Source organism: Pistacia vera, unplaced genomic scaffold (assembly GCF_008641045.1).
Source record: "Pistacia vera cultivar Batoury unplaced genomic scaffold, PisVer_v2 Contig389, whole genome shotgun sequence".
Taxonomy (NCBI): domain Eukaryota; kingdom Viridiplantae; phylum Streptophyta; class Magnoliopsida; order Sapindales; family Anacardiaceae; genus Pistacia; species Pistacia vera.
Genome location: NW_022196211.1, coordinates 237348 through 256417, shown reverse-complemented (window position 1 = coordinate 256417; position 19070 = coordinate 237348). Strand labels below are relative to the sequence as shown.

Below are 19070 nucleotides of genomic sequence, written 5' to 3'. Positions count from 1 at the left end.
GCGGTTGGGAGTTGTAGTGGAAAAGGATAGACGTCGGTGGTGCGGTTGAGAATGGGAATTCATTTAACAAAATAAATGAAATTCAAAACCAAAAGTATTGCAAATCAATTTGACAAAACCACCATTGAGCATATTCACTTAAAAAGATCATAATGAAATGCTTATGCAAAATACTGTTATACATTGGTTCTCCTACAAATATTTATTCTACTTCCTATTAATTAATTGTAGTTTGTTATGTAATGCAAATTTGCAATAAAGTAAAATGAAATACCAAAAGAAGTAAAAGCTGAAGCACAAATAGCTTCCATGTGACAACTATAGAAAAATAAATTTATTTAGTAATTCAATAAGAAACAACTAATAGAAATTAATTTACGTGAATTAGCTAATTTTATACACAGATCATTCGCATCATCTTGAACCTAAATAGCGTACACGAAATATAGACGATCCGGAAGTTATGTTAATATGCAAGCAAAGATGAGAAATACATTAGAACTTCGTTGTGTAACAGCCCAGAATTCTCTTAGGATTTGAATCCTCGTTTTCGTTGAATAAATTGAACTACTCACATTTTTTTGGTTAACTCCCTTCTTTAATTTTTACTCTAAGGTTCATCACAGAGCTAAGCTAGCTTTGCTACTCTTCATGTTTTTATCTTCGTGCACTTTTAGCCCCCATGTGAGATATGAAAATTCAATGATCAATTCCACTGAAAAATTAAAATGTACTATACTTCGCATACTAATTAAAGAACAATTAAAAAGGAGTGCTTGTCAAAGAATTAACATCAATTGCTTGTACTTGAAGGGAAACACTCAGACAGGCTCCCTCACTTCCACTATAAATACACATTTCCTCATCAACGTATCTCCAAAATAATCCAGTACACTCAAAGAATTAACCTAGCCTACACATAACTATAACTCATTCTTCCTGTAGCTTTTGTCTCTTAGCTTCGGCTTCACCACTGGCCTTTGCCTCGACCCTGGCCCTCTGACTTCTGGGTACAATCAACAACACCATGGCGTCTGTATGATTTTAATTTCTGTAACAATTAATCATATACGTTTCTGCTACGAACACTTATTTGACTAGTTTTTTTGTTTTTTTTCATGTAGTGTTTTGAATGGGAAGTTCTGCAGGACCCAAGGTTGTAAGGCTGATGACTTCGTCTTTCAAGGGCTTAACATTCCAAGACCCATGAACGTCCAGTTGGTACAACAGTCACCCTTATAAATGTTGAGCAATTCCCAGGACTCAACGCTCTTAGCGTAGCCTTAGCCGAATTGATTTTGCACCAATGGTGGCGAAAACCCACCACCCTTCACCCTCGAGCATCAGAACTCTTTCTAGTTCGGGAGGGCACTCTTTAGCTGATTTGTCACATCGTTCCCAGACTATAACCTCTTCACAAAGTCCTCAACAAGGGAGACATATTGTCTGTCCCACAAGGATTATTCACTTCAAGTGAACTTAGCAAAACTAATGCGTCGGCTTGCTTTTTTTGAAAGCCAAAACCCTGGTATCATTAGAGTAGCCGATGCAGTCTTCGGTCGAATCACCCATTAATCCTTTCATCTGGCCAGGCATTCCAGCTGGATCCAAATGTGGTGAAAATCCAAGCAAAGTCGGAATAACATTAAGTCCCGAGTAAGATATAAGAAGTCATAAAGTAGTTGATTGTTGATGTATTAATAAGATGTTCCTTACATGGTTTTTGCTTGATAATAAAGGGCTGCTACCTGCGATGAGTGCAGTTCTGGTTGATAGTCACGTGTGATATGAAGTTGATGTTTTACCAATCAAGTTTGCTTATCTCTCATAACCCCAAAAAAAAAAAACTCATAAATTTGATTGTGATACAATTTTGAACAAAAAAGGTCAACAAAGATACTGTAATGTACACGATCCCCTAACCTTGACTGCATTATCTCTCATAACAGGGCTAACCTACAATAATCATGGATAAAGACTCACATAAATCTTTCCAATCTAATTGATTATCGGAGGAATCATAAATCATCGAAACAACTCTTTTTTGTAGGAATTTAATTTTATGGACGGGGGGTAAAGTGTAAGAATTTGAAAGTTTGGGGGAGCTATAGCCGAAACAAGTGGGGACTAAAAGAATTTTCAGATATTTGATGAACAGTGACCATTCAAAAAAAGAAAAACGGAGAAGAAGGAAAACAGAGGGAAAAGGAGAGAAAGAAAAGAGAGAAAAGGAAGAAAAAGAAGAGGAGAGAAAGATGAATCTGAGAATAGAGAGAGAGAGGAGAGAAGAGGGCGGCGGAGGTGGCTGAAAAGTGGCCGCCGCGAGCAAAACACCGGTGATCGGAGAGTGGAGGAAGTCAAGCATATGGGAGGTGAGTAAAGCTTAAAATTTCCCTCTTTGATGTTTAGTTCATTAGATTGTGTTGATTAGGGTACTGGAATGAGAGTATAAAGAGACCTGAGAAGATTCTCTCTAAAGTATGAAGAGATGAAGAAAGACACAAGAGGACAGGTCAAGAAATTGCTTCATTCCCTGGAAAGCCTTTTGTTATGAAGAAGAGTAGATAAGATATATGGAGGTGCAGCTTGGAAGGCTGAAGAATTTGGAAGTCACCAAATCGGGATAGACCCTTGGGATGGATTAGCTTACAAGACATATTTCAGACTTGGCAATGTTTGGGACTGGAAGAACTGCTTAACACCTGAAATGAAAGACCGACTTATGACGATTACTCGAGAGAAGTTCCAAGGATCTGGTCTGGATTTTAAGTTCATATGTGAAAGTAATCTTCTGGCTCTTGCTTTTGCCAAATAAAGCGGTAAGTTTTCTGTTGTAGGTTTTCGTTGGAATGATTTAGCACGTTCTCTTTTCAGTCGATTTAAATTTATAATTGGAAGTTGCTTCCCGATGTCATAATACATGCAAATAAAGAATAAGAAACACTGAACCATGAGCTGTGATCATCTAACTGGTAATTAGATTCCCAATAGACGAACTTTACCTCTAATGTCAGTGATTCAAATTTTACTAGAAACAACTTGTGATCAGAGACATTTACCGAGCCCGATTGAGAATTAGTCTTAACTTGGGTCTGAGGTCATCTCGAGGCTTTACCGATAAAAAGAATAAAACCCATGATTTTGAAACCACCTCCTATTAAAGATGTATTCTATTTCAAGTCAGTGTATACTTAAAACAAACTAAAAAGGCCGTTTGATTTCTGAAGGTTACTGCCACCACATAACTTTCAACAAGCCTTTCGAACATCCTCATTTTGTTTGTTTAGTTTCCCTTATTGTTGTACATACTGGATAATACAGGACCAATCCAGTGGGATTTAAAATAGTTTTTCGATAACCTGTTGAAATTAAACAAACAAGTGAAATTTACTATACATATAACAAAAGAATCTAAGTACAATAGAAATAGCTTCCTCATAACATAAAGCTTTACACTATCGTTAATCCAAACCTCAAAAAGAGAAGTAATCAAATTAGGAGATAGATGGCGAATGCCTGCTTCCTCAATGGTGTTATGCTCAAACTGCTTCAGTGTCTGTATTTCCATATGCACAAGAAAGTGGTAAAAGGTGTATAGGAAAAGGAATTCCAGAAACATTTTGCCCTGCTAATGGACAAAGATACTGCTCTATAGAGCTCCTTATCATAAAATGCAAGAAGTTGCTTCACATGATTATGCCAAGCAGCAACGTTTTGCCCGTCAACTGTAACCCTCAACAACTGTAGATGCCGGTTGCTCCCCCACTCATCAAGCTGCAGTATAAATCATAATTTAAGATTTAAACAGAAACTAGAAAACAAAAAAAAAAAAAAATGAAAATAATCATAGGTGTGACACTTTCAAAGTGAGAATTCTAGCATTGCTGCTGTTTTTACTCAAATGGTTTGAGAATTACACATTCCGTAATGATATTAAATTACTCAGATGTGGTTGTTACTCACCAACCCCTGACATATTTGCAATCATCCAAGCATTTTGAGCATTCAAAACTGCAGTCTTAAGTTCAGGCAACCATTTCTCCGTGACAATTTTCTCTGCATCAGCCAAGTTCAAACAATAATTAGTTGTCCTGCAAGATGTATTAAACATGAATAATGTAAATTATGAACTCGAGAATTCTTGAAATAACATTTTTTTTTGGGGGGAGGGGGATATAGATATATAGATCTGATACATCAACCAGGTTCCTTTTTAATAGTTGGTGCATGAAAATTATGATACAGAGGGTTTAGGTACTATACTACTGTAAGCACAGATACAAAAACAATACATCAAGGATATAAGACCAAAACAGACAGAAGGAATTAGAATGTAACCTAGTGCAACACCCAAACCAAAAAGCACATTTCGAAGTCTGCATTGTACTAAGTTATCGACACTAACATAATAAAATAAAATTCTGCGAAGTCCTTGCATAAACAAATTACCTAAAAACCAGGATAAACAAATGGGTAATCTCCAGAATTACTTCATATTCTGTTGAGCTCTGTAGGCATGATTTAACAAGGAATGACCACTTTCAACAAGACCTGCCGTATATGGACCAAGTTGATTGCCTTTGCCAATCCTCCAACACACAGCCTCAGAACCACGAATTTCAAACAGAATTCTAGAGACTCTAACACTGATGCTAAGCCAGCATCTGAACCCTCCAAACCTGTAATTACAAAGTCAATCAATTGACATAAACATAGAAAAGCAAAAATGCACACCACCATCAAGGAGGTTCTACTACTCATCAATCTTCCTAAGCAAACATGAAACAAGCTCCAAAAACCTCTTTAGCATTTATTTTTCTATACAAATGATGACAATTCCGCATCTAATATTGTTCAATACCTCCAAGCTATAGTCAATCAGAATATAAAAAAAAGGAAAAAAAAAAAAAAAAATTTACGGAAGTCACTTTCTGCATAGGGAGATATCCACCTGGAAAAAAGCAAAGATATATCAATGGTTAACAGGTTATCTAAAATACTACACACGAAAGTTATCATATTGGTCAAATTAGTGTTAAATGTATATTCTAAAAGCAAATTTCAATTCATCATCCATTAATCCTAAACCTAAACCACCTGATGTAAACCTATTCAAATGACAATAACTTTCTTCCATTAACTCTAAGGTTTGATTCGTTTGACACATAGATGTTTTGAGTACTCAGCTATCACACAACACCCAGCCAGGACTCGAGGACATGCTGCTAGTCAGCAATGTAGTTCATACTCACCAGCAGGATATTGAAGGGAGGCAGAAACACGGCATATGATGGAATTGCTATGGATCCCGAGCACCTGCTCTTCAGTCATAGAGCAGCATTCTTTTCTGCAGCAGCAATAGCTTCAGGTCCTGTAGATCCATTAGCACCCATAGCTTCGAGAAGTGCCTATATAAATTAAAAGAAAATTAAGTGCAACTGAGGGATGCATCATAATCTTCAGAAATTTGATATTAAAACTAGGTATGTAATCAACACATTATACAGCTGCTGTCTTACAACCTGTGGAGTTGATGGAAGCATGTAAAGACTATTATCTGGACTTCGATAGAAGGCCGAGACTTCTTTGTCAATAAAATCTTGGCACTATTTGAAATGTCAATAACACATGTGCATGCAGGAATGATAGTGCTTGACGCATACTCCCTTGCAGCTAATGGCTGCTGATTCCAGATGCAGCTGCATCCTGTAAGCATATGGAATCGTGGTAAGAATATTACAATAGCATCATATTATCAGCATATTGTCATAAGAGCAATTGTGTTTACATTTTAAGTCAAAACAGATCAATCACCAATTGCCCTGTCATAAGTGCCACAAATAATTTAAATGAGTTTTACTACTATCCTTAAGATAGATGCTCACCATTTAGCCCTGGATAGAGCAGTATATATGGTTTCAAGTTCAGATCTACGAGAATCAAACTCTTCAATCTTCTTCCACTTTTTTCTCAAGGAATCCTCAGCTTCTTTCCTCTCGCACACAATTTACAAGCGCTGTATTTCAGACATCAAAGTATTCAGGCTTGCCCTCAATCCTGCAGCTTCTCTCTCCTTTGCCCAAACATCCAACTGCAAATAGAACAAGGAAAAAATATAATTCATATTAACTTTCCAGGATTTGGCAGTCCAAAACATTTCACCTCATGCCCAAAATAAACAATTTTTTTATGAATGACAGGAAACAAATTTAAACATTTAGCACAGCAGTCCAAAACCAATATGGTCAAATAATAATGTACTAGCTTAAGTATCCACACAACTGACTGTATGATAGTACGATGATATTTGGCTGACATTGCAACAGAAAAAATAAAATAAAAAGATGCAACAAAAAGGAGCAACTAACTTGACAAATTTCCCTAACTTTCTGAATATGCTTTTGTCAAGATTCATAATGTTAGAATGAAATATAACCACAAAATCACGTGTTTAGGTCAAACCCATTAGTAAAAATGCAGCAATTTACATGTATAATATTGGCTTTACTGGTGCATTAGAAGGTCTAAAATATGTGCAGGAGATTCATAATTATACCCTATTGATGAAGGATGTTAGGCTTAATAGATACAAAAAGTCCAGAGGATGAGACATTCAATCCCACAAATGCTGATCATTAACCTTAACACAAGATAAAGTACAAGTGTACTAGTGGCTGATAAATTGGAATCATCACTTTGAGACTAAAAGTTCAATGACACCCTCCAAGGAGAGAGAACTTTAGCTACCACAAATACAAAAACTGTAGCATAGAATACATAATTGAACAGTCAAAAAATAAAAACAATGATGAAAATCTAAACAAAAATCCTGCACAGAAATGTCTTACCAAAATATTTATGGCTAACAACCTAAACTCAAGGAATTACCTCGAATTGCCTAAGACTGCCTACATTCTGTATGTGCCTCCAGCAAGGGAGGTGGATGAAATTGCATCCCCACTTCCATGTAAACGTTTTATAGCTTTGACACAAATCCCTAGCTTCTGCAGCTTTGTTGAGTGCATCTTCAGTGGCCAAAAATTGCTGAACATGTGCTTTCTGAAGACAATCACGTTACTAGATATCAGTTTAACACCCAAAAGATTAGGCAGAGAAATTTCAATAAGCATTAAGTCAAAAGAAGTTAAACCCAAAACACCCACTCAAACAGTATCGATTCTAGTTAAACAGTACCAAAACCCCTGAACTACATTGGCAGTTATAAGGGTGTGAGCACGTGATTGGTAAACTAACTTCAATAATACTTAAAATGAAAAGAAGAAGAAGGTACAACTCCAAGGTCCACACTGAAACAACTAAATGCACATGTCATACAAAAGTAACTTTGAGAAGAGTAAGACCTGTCTCTCAAGAAGCTGGTTTTGAGTTCCTCTGAGATGCATCCCTCCTATCTTCCCATTACCATAAAGTTGATAGTTTTCATGGTAGAACCACATCTGGAGAAGAAACATCCATCACTGTGTTGTTCTCATACTTGTACCTAAGAAAGAAATTAAGAACTCTCAATTCAACAAAAGAACCATGGAACTTAACCAAAATATGTTTGTAAATGTAAAAGAGAGCCAACTAGCATCTTTCTTTCTGGAGTAGTTTGAAATGATAGAATAAACACCAAAAGACAATTATGTGTCCCAGACAAGTTGAAGAAAAAGATTCATACTCAAAAGAAGTATAAATAGGCCATTACATCAAGTATCGCCATTGACCTTACAAATAACTAGACCAGTAATATTTCATCTTTACATTCACAGAAAATTATCTCTACCACTGTAGCACATGGTTTTTTTAATTTCTGAATGATATATTATCCACCGCTTAAGTCAACAAATGATTATATTCTAGTCCACAAAAAGACTGTAAAACAATGCACTGTAAAGAACAGGATACAATCGAGTTAAGAAGACAACGCAAGTTCTATTTCTGTGCAAAGTACAGAAAAAATTTATGGTATAAATGTGATGTAAGGCAGTTGAAATAAAAATTAAAGAAAAAAGGCTCATCAAAGAGTAACAAAAGTAAGTGATAAAATGAGAAAGAGAGAGAGAATGAGACAGTACCTCAAAGTTTCCGCATCAGCCCTAACATCAATTTTCTCGATTTCTCGAGAAATCATAGTCTTCAGCCTTAAAGTGTATGCTGTGATTGCTTGAAGCAATTGGGGAGGACTCTTCAGGCAATTCACAATAACAGTTCTAACCTCATCAGGTATTTCACCCTCAAACTCCAAGCCCAGCTTTGCAGCTTCTAATTGCGGATTCGAATGAATACCAGTTCCTTCATATCCTGGAAATGACAAGCGTATTTTTTCAATCATATGTGCGGCAAGAGATTCACATGCCTTCCGGATATTTCTTTCCCTAGTTGTTTCAATAAGAATGACATCATCCGCAGATTTTGAGCCCTTAACAGTTGAATAAACAGCTTCCTTCTCACTGTTTCCAGTGAAGGTGTTAACCACTTCAACAGAAGAGTCAACACTTGTCCTTTGAGCATCCCTTGCTTGATTAACATATTGACGAAAGCGTTTATGGTACTCTGCAAATATTTTGGCCGCTTCATCACACTGTTGATCATAAGCTTCCAACGTCACCTGCTTATGTCTGCACTACCAAAAGGAACAAATCAGTTGGGATACACAACCATTCTAAATTAAGTCTAGCAGAAGTAGAGCAGCAATTAATTACTTAGCATCAACCTGCTCATTTTCAAGCAGCTCATTTCACCAAGGACTTACAGATATTAAAATGTCATACTGCTAACATTCCACTTCAACATACCATATAAAAGAAATATCAAGTCATTTCAAAACCAAATCAAAACAGAACACCCAATCATAGCACAACCACATTGACATACAAACCTGTAATTTGCTCGTTCATCAAGCATCCGCTTGCGCTCAGCCTCCTCCCTCGAAATCTCCAACATTCTAGCCCTCAAATCTTTCCTTTGTCTCCTCAAAATGTTCCTCAGCCTCTCAACTTCCTTGGCAGCCAACTCTCTCTCATTCAAAGCTGCCTCTCTACTCTCGTTGGTGCTCCCACTTTCTCTCTCCACCGGAACCTTCTCCTTCCTCCTCCCTCCTCTACTTTTTCCCTCCTCTTTCCCCAAATTGACCGAATTGCCACTCTCACCACCACTACCACTACCATGGACCGTTATGTTCTTCCTTATATTCTCCACCGTTTTGTCCGATTTCACTCTCTTAATCAAAAAACTCCAAATCGGTATCATATTCCCACGGCAAATCTTGCGAATGGTATCCACAGACGGTGCATTTGATTTGCTCGTGGAACTGTACGGTCCAAGTGGCCTATAACCCATTTCCTTCTGAAGCCACTCTAGTATGGCCTCTGGTTGAACCGTCGACGAGCTCGATGAGCTCTGCATTCTGGAGACAAACGAACGAACAAGGTAGTAATAAATTTGATGCTTGTACTTTCAAATGCGAATCCCTAATTTGTAAATCTGAATGAGTGAATGCACACACATGCTTACGCACACACGTACGTATGGTTGGACAGAAAGAAGATGATGAAATTGAAACCCTAAATTGAGAGAGAAACGAAGCAGATCTGACAAAATGGCCGGCGAAAGAGGACGAAGAAGAAGCGCGGCATGACGACGACGTATTGATGAATCGAAAATACAAGTTCAAAAAACACAGAGGTCCCGCTCTCTTGCTGTTTTATTAAGGAACTCCTCTATAAATTAATTAATAGTTGATCAAAAATGGTCATATCTTGACAGATGTAACATTATGGTTAATCTTGATTAACCATGAAAATAATCATTAACTTTGATGGAGGACCAAGACCAAGACCAAGACTATCAAAACCTTTTGCTCTTGCTTTGTCGGATGAGTGGTCACCGGCTCACCCACCCACTTCACTGCGAACATTCCCATGAATATTTCGTTAAGTTAAACTACTGTTTCTTTAACGGATTCATTTACATAAAAAATTAAAAAAGAAATAGACTAAGATTTCGAATCAAATATATTAAAAATAAATAAAAAGATTTTAAAATAATTTCTAAATTTAATATCCAATCCAATTCAACCCAAACCAAAGACATTTGATCCTCAACTATTAATGTATTTATTTTTAACATGTATTTTTAGTTATTATTATTATTTTGTATTTTCTTTTTATGCACTTAATCATATGGAATTATAAATACTTAATCTCAACACTTTAATAAGTAATGATAATAAACTTTTTTTTTTTTTTTTTTTTTTAATGATAGAACATGTTCGAGCCAATTTGTACGTATCTCAATATTCTCCTAAGACCTTAGAATTATCGACCTAACCCCCTAGTGTCTTGAAACTATCGGCTAAGTCCCTTAGAGCTAGACCTGGCAAAACGGGTCTGGACCCGCGGGTTGGACCGTACCCGGGTAAATAATATAGGGTACGGGTCCAATTTATTAAACCCATTTTTTAGACCCGTACCCGTACCCGGCCCTAAAAAAATGGTTTATACGGGTGAACCCGCGGGCACCCGCGGGCACCCGTATTTACAGAAATCGTTTTTAATTTTTTGAATCCCTAATTTTTTTCACGCAGCACAGCAGTCACGGTCACGCCTCTCACTCTCTCAGTCTCATACTCTCAATCTCATCTCTGATCTGATCTCTCAAACTCCACATCTCTGATCTCTCACTCTCATAGTCTCATCTCATCTCTGATCTCTAAGACTCTAACTCTCAGATTCTCAGCAATAATAAAGTTTTTCAGTAATTACAAAAAAATATCATTTTAAAAATTAAAAATTAAATAGAGAATCAAGGGCAGTTTCCTTTCTTTGTTTTTTGTTCATCCACTACAACCATTTCTCTTTTGACAGTACCAAAGACAGCATAAAAAGCAAGGCAAATAACAGCAGAGAAAAAAGAAAGAGAGAGAAGAAAGTTACATTCAGAGATCTAACCAACATGGGTTAGAGGAAAGCCAAAGCAGCTGAAGCTGTAGTCGAGAACTATAAACTTTAGTTTTGTATCTACAAGTTTGTAAATTTTCAGTTACTTGGTTGTTTTGAGTTTTGATTTGTTTCGTTACTTTTGTGGATTTCAACGTTCATCTAGTGGTTTATAATTGTTTGTAACCTATGAAAAGATGTGTGAATTTATATTACACTGTGGAATTTTATCTTTTTTTCTTTTTGTTGATCAGTTTCTTTGTTTCTTTGTTTGATCGTGTGTATTATGTTGTGTATTGATGATCAGGTTAATTGTACAGATTTTGAGGGTAGCTTTTACTTTTTTTCGTAGTTGTGATAATTGACCTGAAGTTTATTGGTCAGGTAATTGAGTGATCTTTCAATTGTGTTGTTGAGAGTTTGATCTTTGGTAGTTTTGGCTGATTTGGACACTGAATTTGTTTTTGTTTGCAGTACAAGAATGAGAGATTGAAAGCTTTTTATCTATCTATAAGTTCTTAGGCGGCTCAATTATCTGTTTGTGATCATACATATCCACAAACAGTTTTGGTCCATTGTTTATTACCTGAATTCGGGTGCTGTTTTGAGGATCACATTTTCGTCTGATCAGAGTTAGAATTGGTTGGGATCATGGCAAAGAGTGCGGCGCAGGCGGATTCTAGACGAATGTATTCTTGTGGTGGGATAGCCACATAGCCCGAAAAATTCCAATGGCTTCAGGAGAATCTTACAGTATTACTTGTTTCTTATGGGTTTAATTTGCATTTTCTTTGAGATAATGTCAGCTTAAGTCTTGTAGCTTGAATTTATGGGTATTTAATTTCCTTTTCATAATGCCTTATGAAGTTTTTAGTATGAGATAATTTAAGTTTCATAATTTTTTATAAGGTTATAGCATGAGATAATTGTACTTTGAGAGAAAAGAAGTCTAAAGATATAGTTTTGAATACCTTGAAACAAGTTGAAAATATAGATGATGATTATGTTGTTACTAGACTTCAATGCTATGAGTTTTTTATCTTATCCAACTTGTTTGAGAGTAAATAGGCTTGTTGACTCTCAGGACTGGCTCTTGATGTAATTCTTTTTGTCTATCAATCCCTGCTTGTGATTGATATAATTATTCTGCTGCTGAAACAGATATGGATGCCAAAGTCAAACAAATGATCAAGGTTATTGAAGAAGATGCAGATCTCTTCGCAAGGAGGGCAAAATGTACATAAGAAATGGCCTGAGCTTATGAAATTGGTTGAAGTTTTACAGGGCATACCGTGCATTGGCTGAAGATTGATCATGCAACGGGGGCACTCCGCCAGGCTCATCGAACAATGGCAGAAGCATTTCCCAACCAAATCCCATTTGCTATGGTGATGATGGGGATCCCCGTACACCTGAGATGGGTCCAGCACGTGCATTGGTTGACCCGATGATGCAAAATGATTCTCTGGGACTCTCTTCACTCATCTCCATGCCTTAAAAGAAATGGAGCATTACCGATCAATCTGATTCTGTAACAACCAGAAAGGGTTTGAAACAGTTTAATGATTTGTCATAATTCTTTAATTGAATGATTTAGAGTAGTTGATTTAGGGGTGTGTAATGTAAAAATTAAAACTGCAGGAATTTGGGGGTGTAATTGTCATAATTGAAAACTATTAGGGGTTGAAACTGTCAAAACTGAAAGTGTGAGAGAGAAAAAACGGTCCACCCGCGGGTCCACCCGTACCCGTATAGGTAGGGCACGGGTCCAAATATTGACCCGTATATATCCACCGTATAAATCCGTACCCGTTTTACCGTACCCGTTTACCCGGCCCATACCCGGCCCACCCACCCGTTTGCCAGGTCCTTAGAGCCTAGAACTATTGTCGAGTACGAGTGTAGTGACCACTCTTATTAACTAGTATGGGGATTCGAACTCGAGACTATAAACTTAGATCTTCTTTTGTTTTTTACTATCGATCACTTTGGTAATGATAATAAACTTCAATACACATCAACCCATATATTCATGATAACATTATTCTCATTTTTTATTTAGTTTAAAAAAATATGAATTTTAACACAAGTTTGTAATATAATTTTTTAGTCTTGATTAACTGTGATTTTTGTTCATATTCTTCTTAAAATTAAATACAATTAAATAAAAGAGAATAGATCTGTCCTTTAAAATTGTAACCTAATATCATGTGCATATCCATATTCAAATTTGAAATCTTCAAAAGTTCCCCATTGTCAAATTGCCTAAATAGTAGAAATTCAGTCTATGAATATGAATATCCCATACATGCATAAAAATAATATTAATATGAGTAAACGACATGTTCCCACCCAAGGTTTGACGAAGTCCTAAGTTGGTACGCCAAGTTTCATTATTCCATATTCTCACCCCTAAATACACTGTTAACATTTTTTGGGTAGTGAGGTGTAATTACCATAATGCCCTTAACCCTAAATTAATAAATTATATTTTAGCCCCTAAATTACTAAAATTATAAATTAACCATCTTATTTTGAAATTACTTCAATTACACCCTCAGTGACTGCGCATCGTCTCAATTTTCATCGTTGGGTTGTTTTCGATGACGGCGAACCCCCGTCACCTCCATCAGCTTCCCCATCATCCTGCGTCCAAACCCCTGATTCCTGACTCATTGACCTCTCCAATCGACGGCGCCATCAAGGTTAGGCTTTCGTCATTCTTCGCCGATTCTGGTCGATTCCAGCGATGAAAAATCTAATTCGACGTCACCACAAAACCAGCATCTCCTAATCTACAAAACCCCTATGTCCCAACAACCATTTAGGGTCTCGCCGATGGAGATCGACGAAAACCAACCGCATGTGGCAGCTATCGTGGCTGGCGATCGACGAGTATAAGAGGTTGTCAGGGTACAGTTTGTAGAGGGGGATGAGGTTCGATTTGGTGACAGGTGATTTTGGGTGGAAGAATAGCTGGAAAAGGGCGAAAAATGTTGATGGTGAGGTTGGCTACGTGCGCCGGAACTTTTCAGGGCTGCGATCTACTAATGTGCCCTCCTCTGTGAAATGACCAAATTACCTCTGAGTCGTTATATCTAACCTTTCCGTTACTTTAAGGGTGAAAATATAGAACAAATGGAACTTGGCGTATCAACTGGGGATTTCGTCAAACCCTGGGTGGGAACAGGTCGTTTGCTCTATTAATTTAATATTTTAGCAATATAAAATCTCACACAATTTCACTTTAATTTAATATTTATCAATATAATTAAATAAATATAAAGTTGGTTGATTCCATTACCATTAGTCTATAGAAAAAGAAAGAAAAGAAAAGCAAGACTCAAAATCAAAGCACAAAAACAAAAAAGGGAGCGTGTGTTGTGTATGACTTAAATTCTGCGTATTCATACTTTTGTCGCCGATGAATTTTAGACCCCAAATATTTTTTTACACATTTTCCATGCATCTATCTATATTAGGTTCTCCGTCTCTGTCTCTGTCTCTGTCTCTGTCTTTCTCTCTGACCCTGTTTTTATCTCACCACCAATTACCCATTTCGTTTATCTCTCTCTCTAGGTATTTCTTTGCTCTCTCTCAATTGGGTATGTTTTGTTTTGTTGTTTTATGTGAATTTTGGGGTTCTTTTCTTTTTTGTTTTTTTTGTCAGAAAGGTTGAAAATTGATGGGTTGATCTTTGCTCTTTTTGGTTTTTTATGGGTTTTGAGATGATGTTTTTGGGGTAATTGAAGTGGGGATTTTTGTATTTTTGTTTGACAATTCTGTTATTGGGGGATGATTGTAATGGAAATCCATGTCTAATGGATGGATGGATGAAGGGATTGGTGGATTATTTGTTGGTTGTTGAATTTTTATTCCTCACCTGCCAAAGAAAGAACCCTTCTTTTGCAATTTTGCAGAAACGTCTTAAAAGAAGAAGATTTGTCATGTTCATGTTGAAAGATGGATTTTTTGTTCAAAACAATGTTTATTCTGGTTAGAAATTTCTTTAAATCGCAATTAAGTTATCTTTCCGTCCCTTGTTTTTCTTAATTTTGAAAATTCTTTATGCATGTGGCATAGAGAAACCGATTTTGTTATTGCATGAATGGAAAATTTGAATGCTGATGTAGAAAAATAAGTTTTGATTGCATCATTGGTGATATATTTGTGCTGTTTGCTGAATGGATTTGTCTTAATTAAGTTTATGAATTTGCTCTGGGCTTGCCTTTGTTGGATGCTTCTCTCTCTAATTCTTGTTTTGTACAACGTTCTTATATTTTACAGGTGAATAAATATAGCCAGGAAATCTTTAGCCAGATAACTAATCTAATTCGGCATCTGTTAGTAAAAGAGGGAGGGTACTGGTTCGCCGAGGCAGTGAGACTTCTGCGAGCTTAGCGTCCTCTCTCGTGGTATACTTATTATTGTATACTTGTTGAACGTCTGCATAGTGCGAATGAGCTCTGGATGAGGTCGAATAATTGCTGTAGTGGGTAGAAAGGAAGAGATTGAAGTTTACAATAATGGGTTCTGTTTGCTGCTGTTTGAGTGTTGAGGATTTAGAGGATTATCTGAATCCGAACAGTTCTGTGTATAGGAATTGCATGTGTCTCAACTGCTTTGTCCAGAATTTTGTACATGTGGTATGTCTTTTGCCTCTTGCTGCGAAAACTTGCTTTCTGTTTTAGATTTAATTTTGTTGCCATATTTTTCTTGTTGTCATAGACTTGGTCTATCATGTAAACTGTCAGCACTTAGTCTTTCCTGTGTGTGAATATCTTTGTGGCTGCGGTGAATACTTTTTCCAATAATTGGTCTTGATCTATTTCATTCTAGTTCACAAAGAAGATGATATAATGTTATTTTCTCATTGTTTTTAGTATACCTCATTATTCCAACGAGGAGAAGTGCATTCTGTACCTTCATCCATACAGGGGGCAGCATCAATGACTTCTGCTGCTTCACTTGACAACTCCCTCTCTGACATGTATCGTTCTCCTCCAAGGCCCTTGCCTTATGATGCCGATCCCAGATATTTCCGCTTGCAGCATGATGGTCTGGTGTCAAGACGTGAGAAGGGTTCAAGTCAATTCCATGAGGAGTCAGAACCTTTAAGAAGTGATAACGATGCAGATTCAGAGTCATTAAGTGTTGGAGACAAGTGGAATGATTCCTCTTGTGAAGATGGATCAAAAGAATACCATTCTAAATCATCACTTAAGCTTTCATCAACAAAAGCGACACCTGGAATCGGCTACATTTATTCTCCGTCAGAAGAGGAGGATGTCTGTCCAACATGCCTTGAAGGTAAATTTTTTTAATGCAATTTTACACTTGTTTCCTCCCCTTGGTAACCTATTTTTCCATGTTCATGGGTTTTTTCTTGACATGTTGCAAGACTAAATTGGACTTTGTATTCTTGTTTGTGATTACTTGATTTTGAGTTGTTTTAAAATTTCATTTAGTTTTATTGTAGGATCTGTCATTGGTTGAAGATGTTATATTATAATTCTTCTTACACTCTTACTTGGGTTCTTGATGCACTGTGTATGCATTTTGATTGCTTGTTAGGGACAATATAGTAAAATACTAGAATTTTTTCACCAAGAAAACTAATGCTGTGCCAACCACCATTAGTTTAATTTAATCAGTGTCCCCCACCCAAAAGCATAGACATAGTGGGAGCTTTTATATTTTTTGAATCTCATTATTTTCAAACTAATTTGATCTGGAAGATGGTGATACTCTCTTAATAGATTAGTGAATGGGCTCAAACTATTAAAGTAATGTGAATGGAGAGTGAGATTCTTACTATAGTTTGTTCTGTCATAGTCTCTATCCTTTTGGTTAAATCTGTATGATTCCCTGAAGCAGAAATCTTTTCTGAGACTAAACCCGGATGAAAAAAGTAACCATCATATGTTCAGTGAGTAGTGAGCCAATGTGGGAGTTAAGAGTTGAATTTGTAGTGTTGTGATGCTTGTTTTAATTTTTTTCTATGGGATTCTTGTTTTTGTTACAAGAATAATGATATGGTAAAATGTTTTTCTTATGAATTAGAGGTTCTAGTTTGTTGGATTAACTTATCTGTACCTTTTATATGCAGAATATACACCAGAGAACCCCAAGATAGTGACAAAATGTTCTCACCATTTCCACCTTGGTTGTATTTATGAGTGGATGGAGAGAAGTGAAAACTGCCCAGTCTGTGGCAAGGTAACCTGTTTTACTTTCATGTCATGTCTGAGCTTGGTTGTAATATTCATTGTAGTGATTTGTTTTGTTTCAATATTTTGAGATTTGGATGCATGATCTGCGTATTGCCCTAAAAATTTAGTGACATTCTTCTCTCTACTACCAAATGTTTTTGTTTTCTCATAGGAGTAAAGACCGGATTAGGTAGTTTCCTTGTTATATCAAATTATGTCAACTGTAAATTGCATGTTATTGCTTTGTTTGAAATGCTTCATTAGGAGTTGTGAAATTACCTGCCTCCCTTTCCAGGCTTTCTTTGAAAATTCTGCCTCAAAGTGGGAACTTATTACTTAAATTGAATCAACTGGCATTCTTTTTCTTTTATGCAAGTAAAAACATTGACAAAACTATTGGCTATTTTCTTATTACTAGTTATTTTCTCATGAAGTAAAGTTGATCACTCTGTTAATTTCTTTGTCAAGTGTGGTATTATACATTGAAATCAAATTATTAAAGGATAATTGGGCTAAGTATGACTAATACACTGCCAAACAATTGCTTCACCCATGCTGATGTTGAAGCAGATAGTTGTTGTGATTTTGTTTATTCATAGGTTTTATGGTACTGTTAGAAGAGAAATAGAAATAGTACTGTGTATGAGATGCATGTATATATACATGTTCTTTGGTGACATGATGGAAACAAGTTCCATCATCTTAATTTGATTCATTCTTGCTCATTCCCAAGTGGTGCAAAGCTGGTGCCTTTGGAGTTGCATCAATAGCTTAATGCCTTTTTTTATAAACCTAGGGGGCCTTAAGAAAGTTGAAAATAGTTCAGAAAGATTCATTCACATGCCCTTGCTTTTGGTTTTTATGAACTCAAGTTTGGGTGGTCGGCCGAAACAATAGACTCGCAAAATGCCTTTGTCTTTAAACTCCCAGGCCCAATCAAGTGCTTTCTCTGTGGTGAATACTGGATTGTCAATATTATCATAGTTTATTGTTGATCTTTGGGTGGGTCGGCTGAAACAATAGACTTGCAAAATGCCTTTGTCTTTAAACTCCCAGGCCCAATCAAGTGCTTTCTCAGTGGTGATACTGGTTGTCAATATTATCATAGTTTATGTGTGATCTTTTTGACGACAGAACCACCATCTAATTCTCTAGCTGTTTGCTAGAACAATGGATTGAAGATTTTTGCCACTGCCAATTTTTTCCAAATTGTTATAGATCACAACTAAAAGTCTTTTGAATAACTTCCCCATTAATGAACATTGCATACATGTTGAAGAGTGAGTGACAGTTAAAAAGTCTTTGATTAGAAGGAAAGGTGGGTGAGTATACATATTTGTATCTTTTCTTTGATTATTTTGACTTACCATTCATTTGGATTGCTTCTATAGGTGATGGCATTCGATGAAACGACTTGATCCTCTCAAGGTTTATGTCGTGGATGGAAACAGCAATGACTGGAGAAAGAATGAAAACCAAAAGAGATGTGTAAAGCCCTTTGTGAATACCCCAATTAACGTGTTTGTCACCTGCCGTAAATATGAAGAGAAAATTGTTCTTGGATCAAATTATCATGAGTATATTTTCTCAAAATGTTATTTTTGAAATCTTTTCATGGTTACTGAAAATCGGCTATAGTTTTCCCAAAAAAATAACATTACATGGAATGGAAGTTAAGTGTGGTTGAATGAAGAGAAAACATGACTTGAGTTGTTGTGTATTTTCTTTTATCTGTCATTTTACCTCTGTTTTCTTTCTATGTAATTGTCATCTGTTATGGCTCTTTCATAGTGAAAGCAATTCATTTGGTTTTGAGCCTCTATTCTGCAGATGTCTTGGTGGTAAACAACCAAACACAAAAATTGTGTGTGTCAGATATAAAATGAGGTACTGGGTATGGTTATGGCACTATTTGTTA

General features: G+C 36.4%; 2 protein-coding genes across 3 annotated transcripts in view; one reads left to right on the top strand and one right to left on the bottom strand.

Moving 5' to 3' along the window:
• LOC116140956 (AUGMIN subunit 5) overlaps positions 1-9726 on the bottom strand; it is a 30897-nt gene extending 21171 nt beyond the window's left edge. Inside the window, exons 1-2 of the mRNA XM_031426523.1 lie at positions 8882-9726; positions 8079-8621 (exon numbers count right to left, since the gene is read on the bottom strand). Coding sequence (XP_031282383.1) covers positions 8079-8621; positions 8882-9408 — 1070 coding nt within the window. The 5' untranslated portion in view covers positions 9409-9726. The remainder of the gene's footprint in view (positions 1-8078; positions 8622-8881) is intronic.
• A 4710-nt stretch (positions 9727-14436) lies between these two features.
• Positions 14437-18697, top strand: LOC116140968 (E3 ubiquitin-protein ligase At3g02290-like). Of its 2 annotated transcripts, none has more exons than XM_031426536.1 (5): positions 14437-14519; positions 15228-15586; positions 15824-16250; positions 17050-17159; positions 18544-18697. In XM_031426536.1, exons 2-5 carry the CDS (start codon positions 15467-15469, stop codon positions 18568-18570), a joined length of 684 nt encoding a protein of 227 aa, XP_031282396.1. In that variant the 5' UTR covers positions 14437-14519; positions 15228-15466; the 3' UTR covers positions 18571-18697. The 2 variants fall into 2 exon arrangements, with proteins under 2 accessions (XP_031282396.1, XP_031282397.1); XM_031426537.1 differs by having other exon boundaries at positions 14461-14545.
• Positions 18698-19070: the final 373 nt, after the last annotated feature.

Coding starts and splice junctions, on each gene's coding strand:
- LOC116140968 (XM_031426536.1), top strand. CDS start 15,467: ATGGGTTCTGTTTGCTGCTGTTTGAGTGTTGAGGATTTAGAGGATTAT. Junction 15,587..15,823: donor TCCAGAATTTTGTACATGTG/GTATGTCTTTTG, acceptor CATTGTTTTTAG/TATACCTCATTATTCCAACG. Junction 17,160..18,543: donor ACTGCCCAGTCTGTGGCAAG/GTAACCTGTTTT, acceptor TTGCTTCTATAG/GTGATGGCATTCGATGAAAC.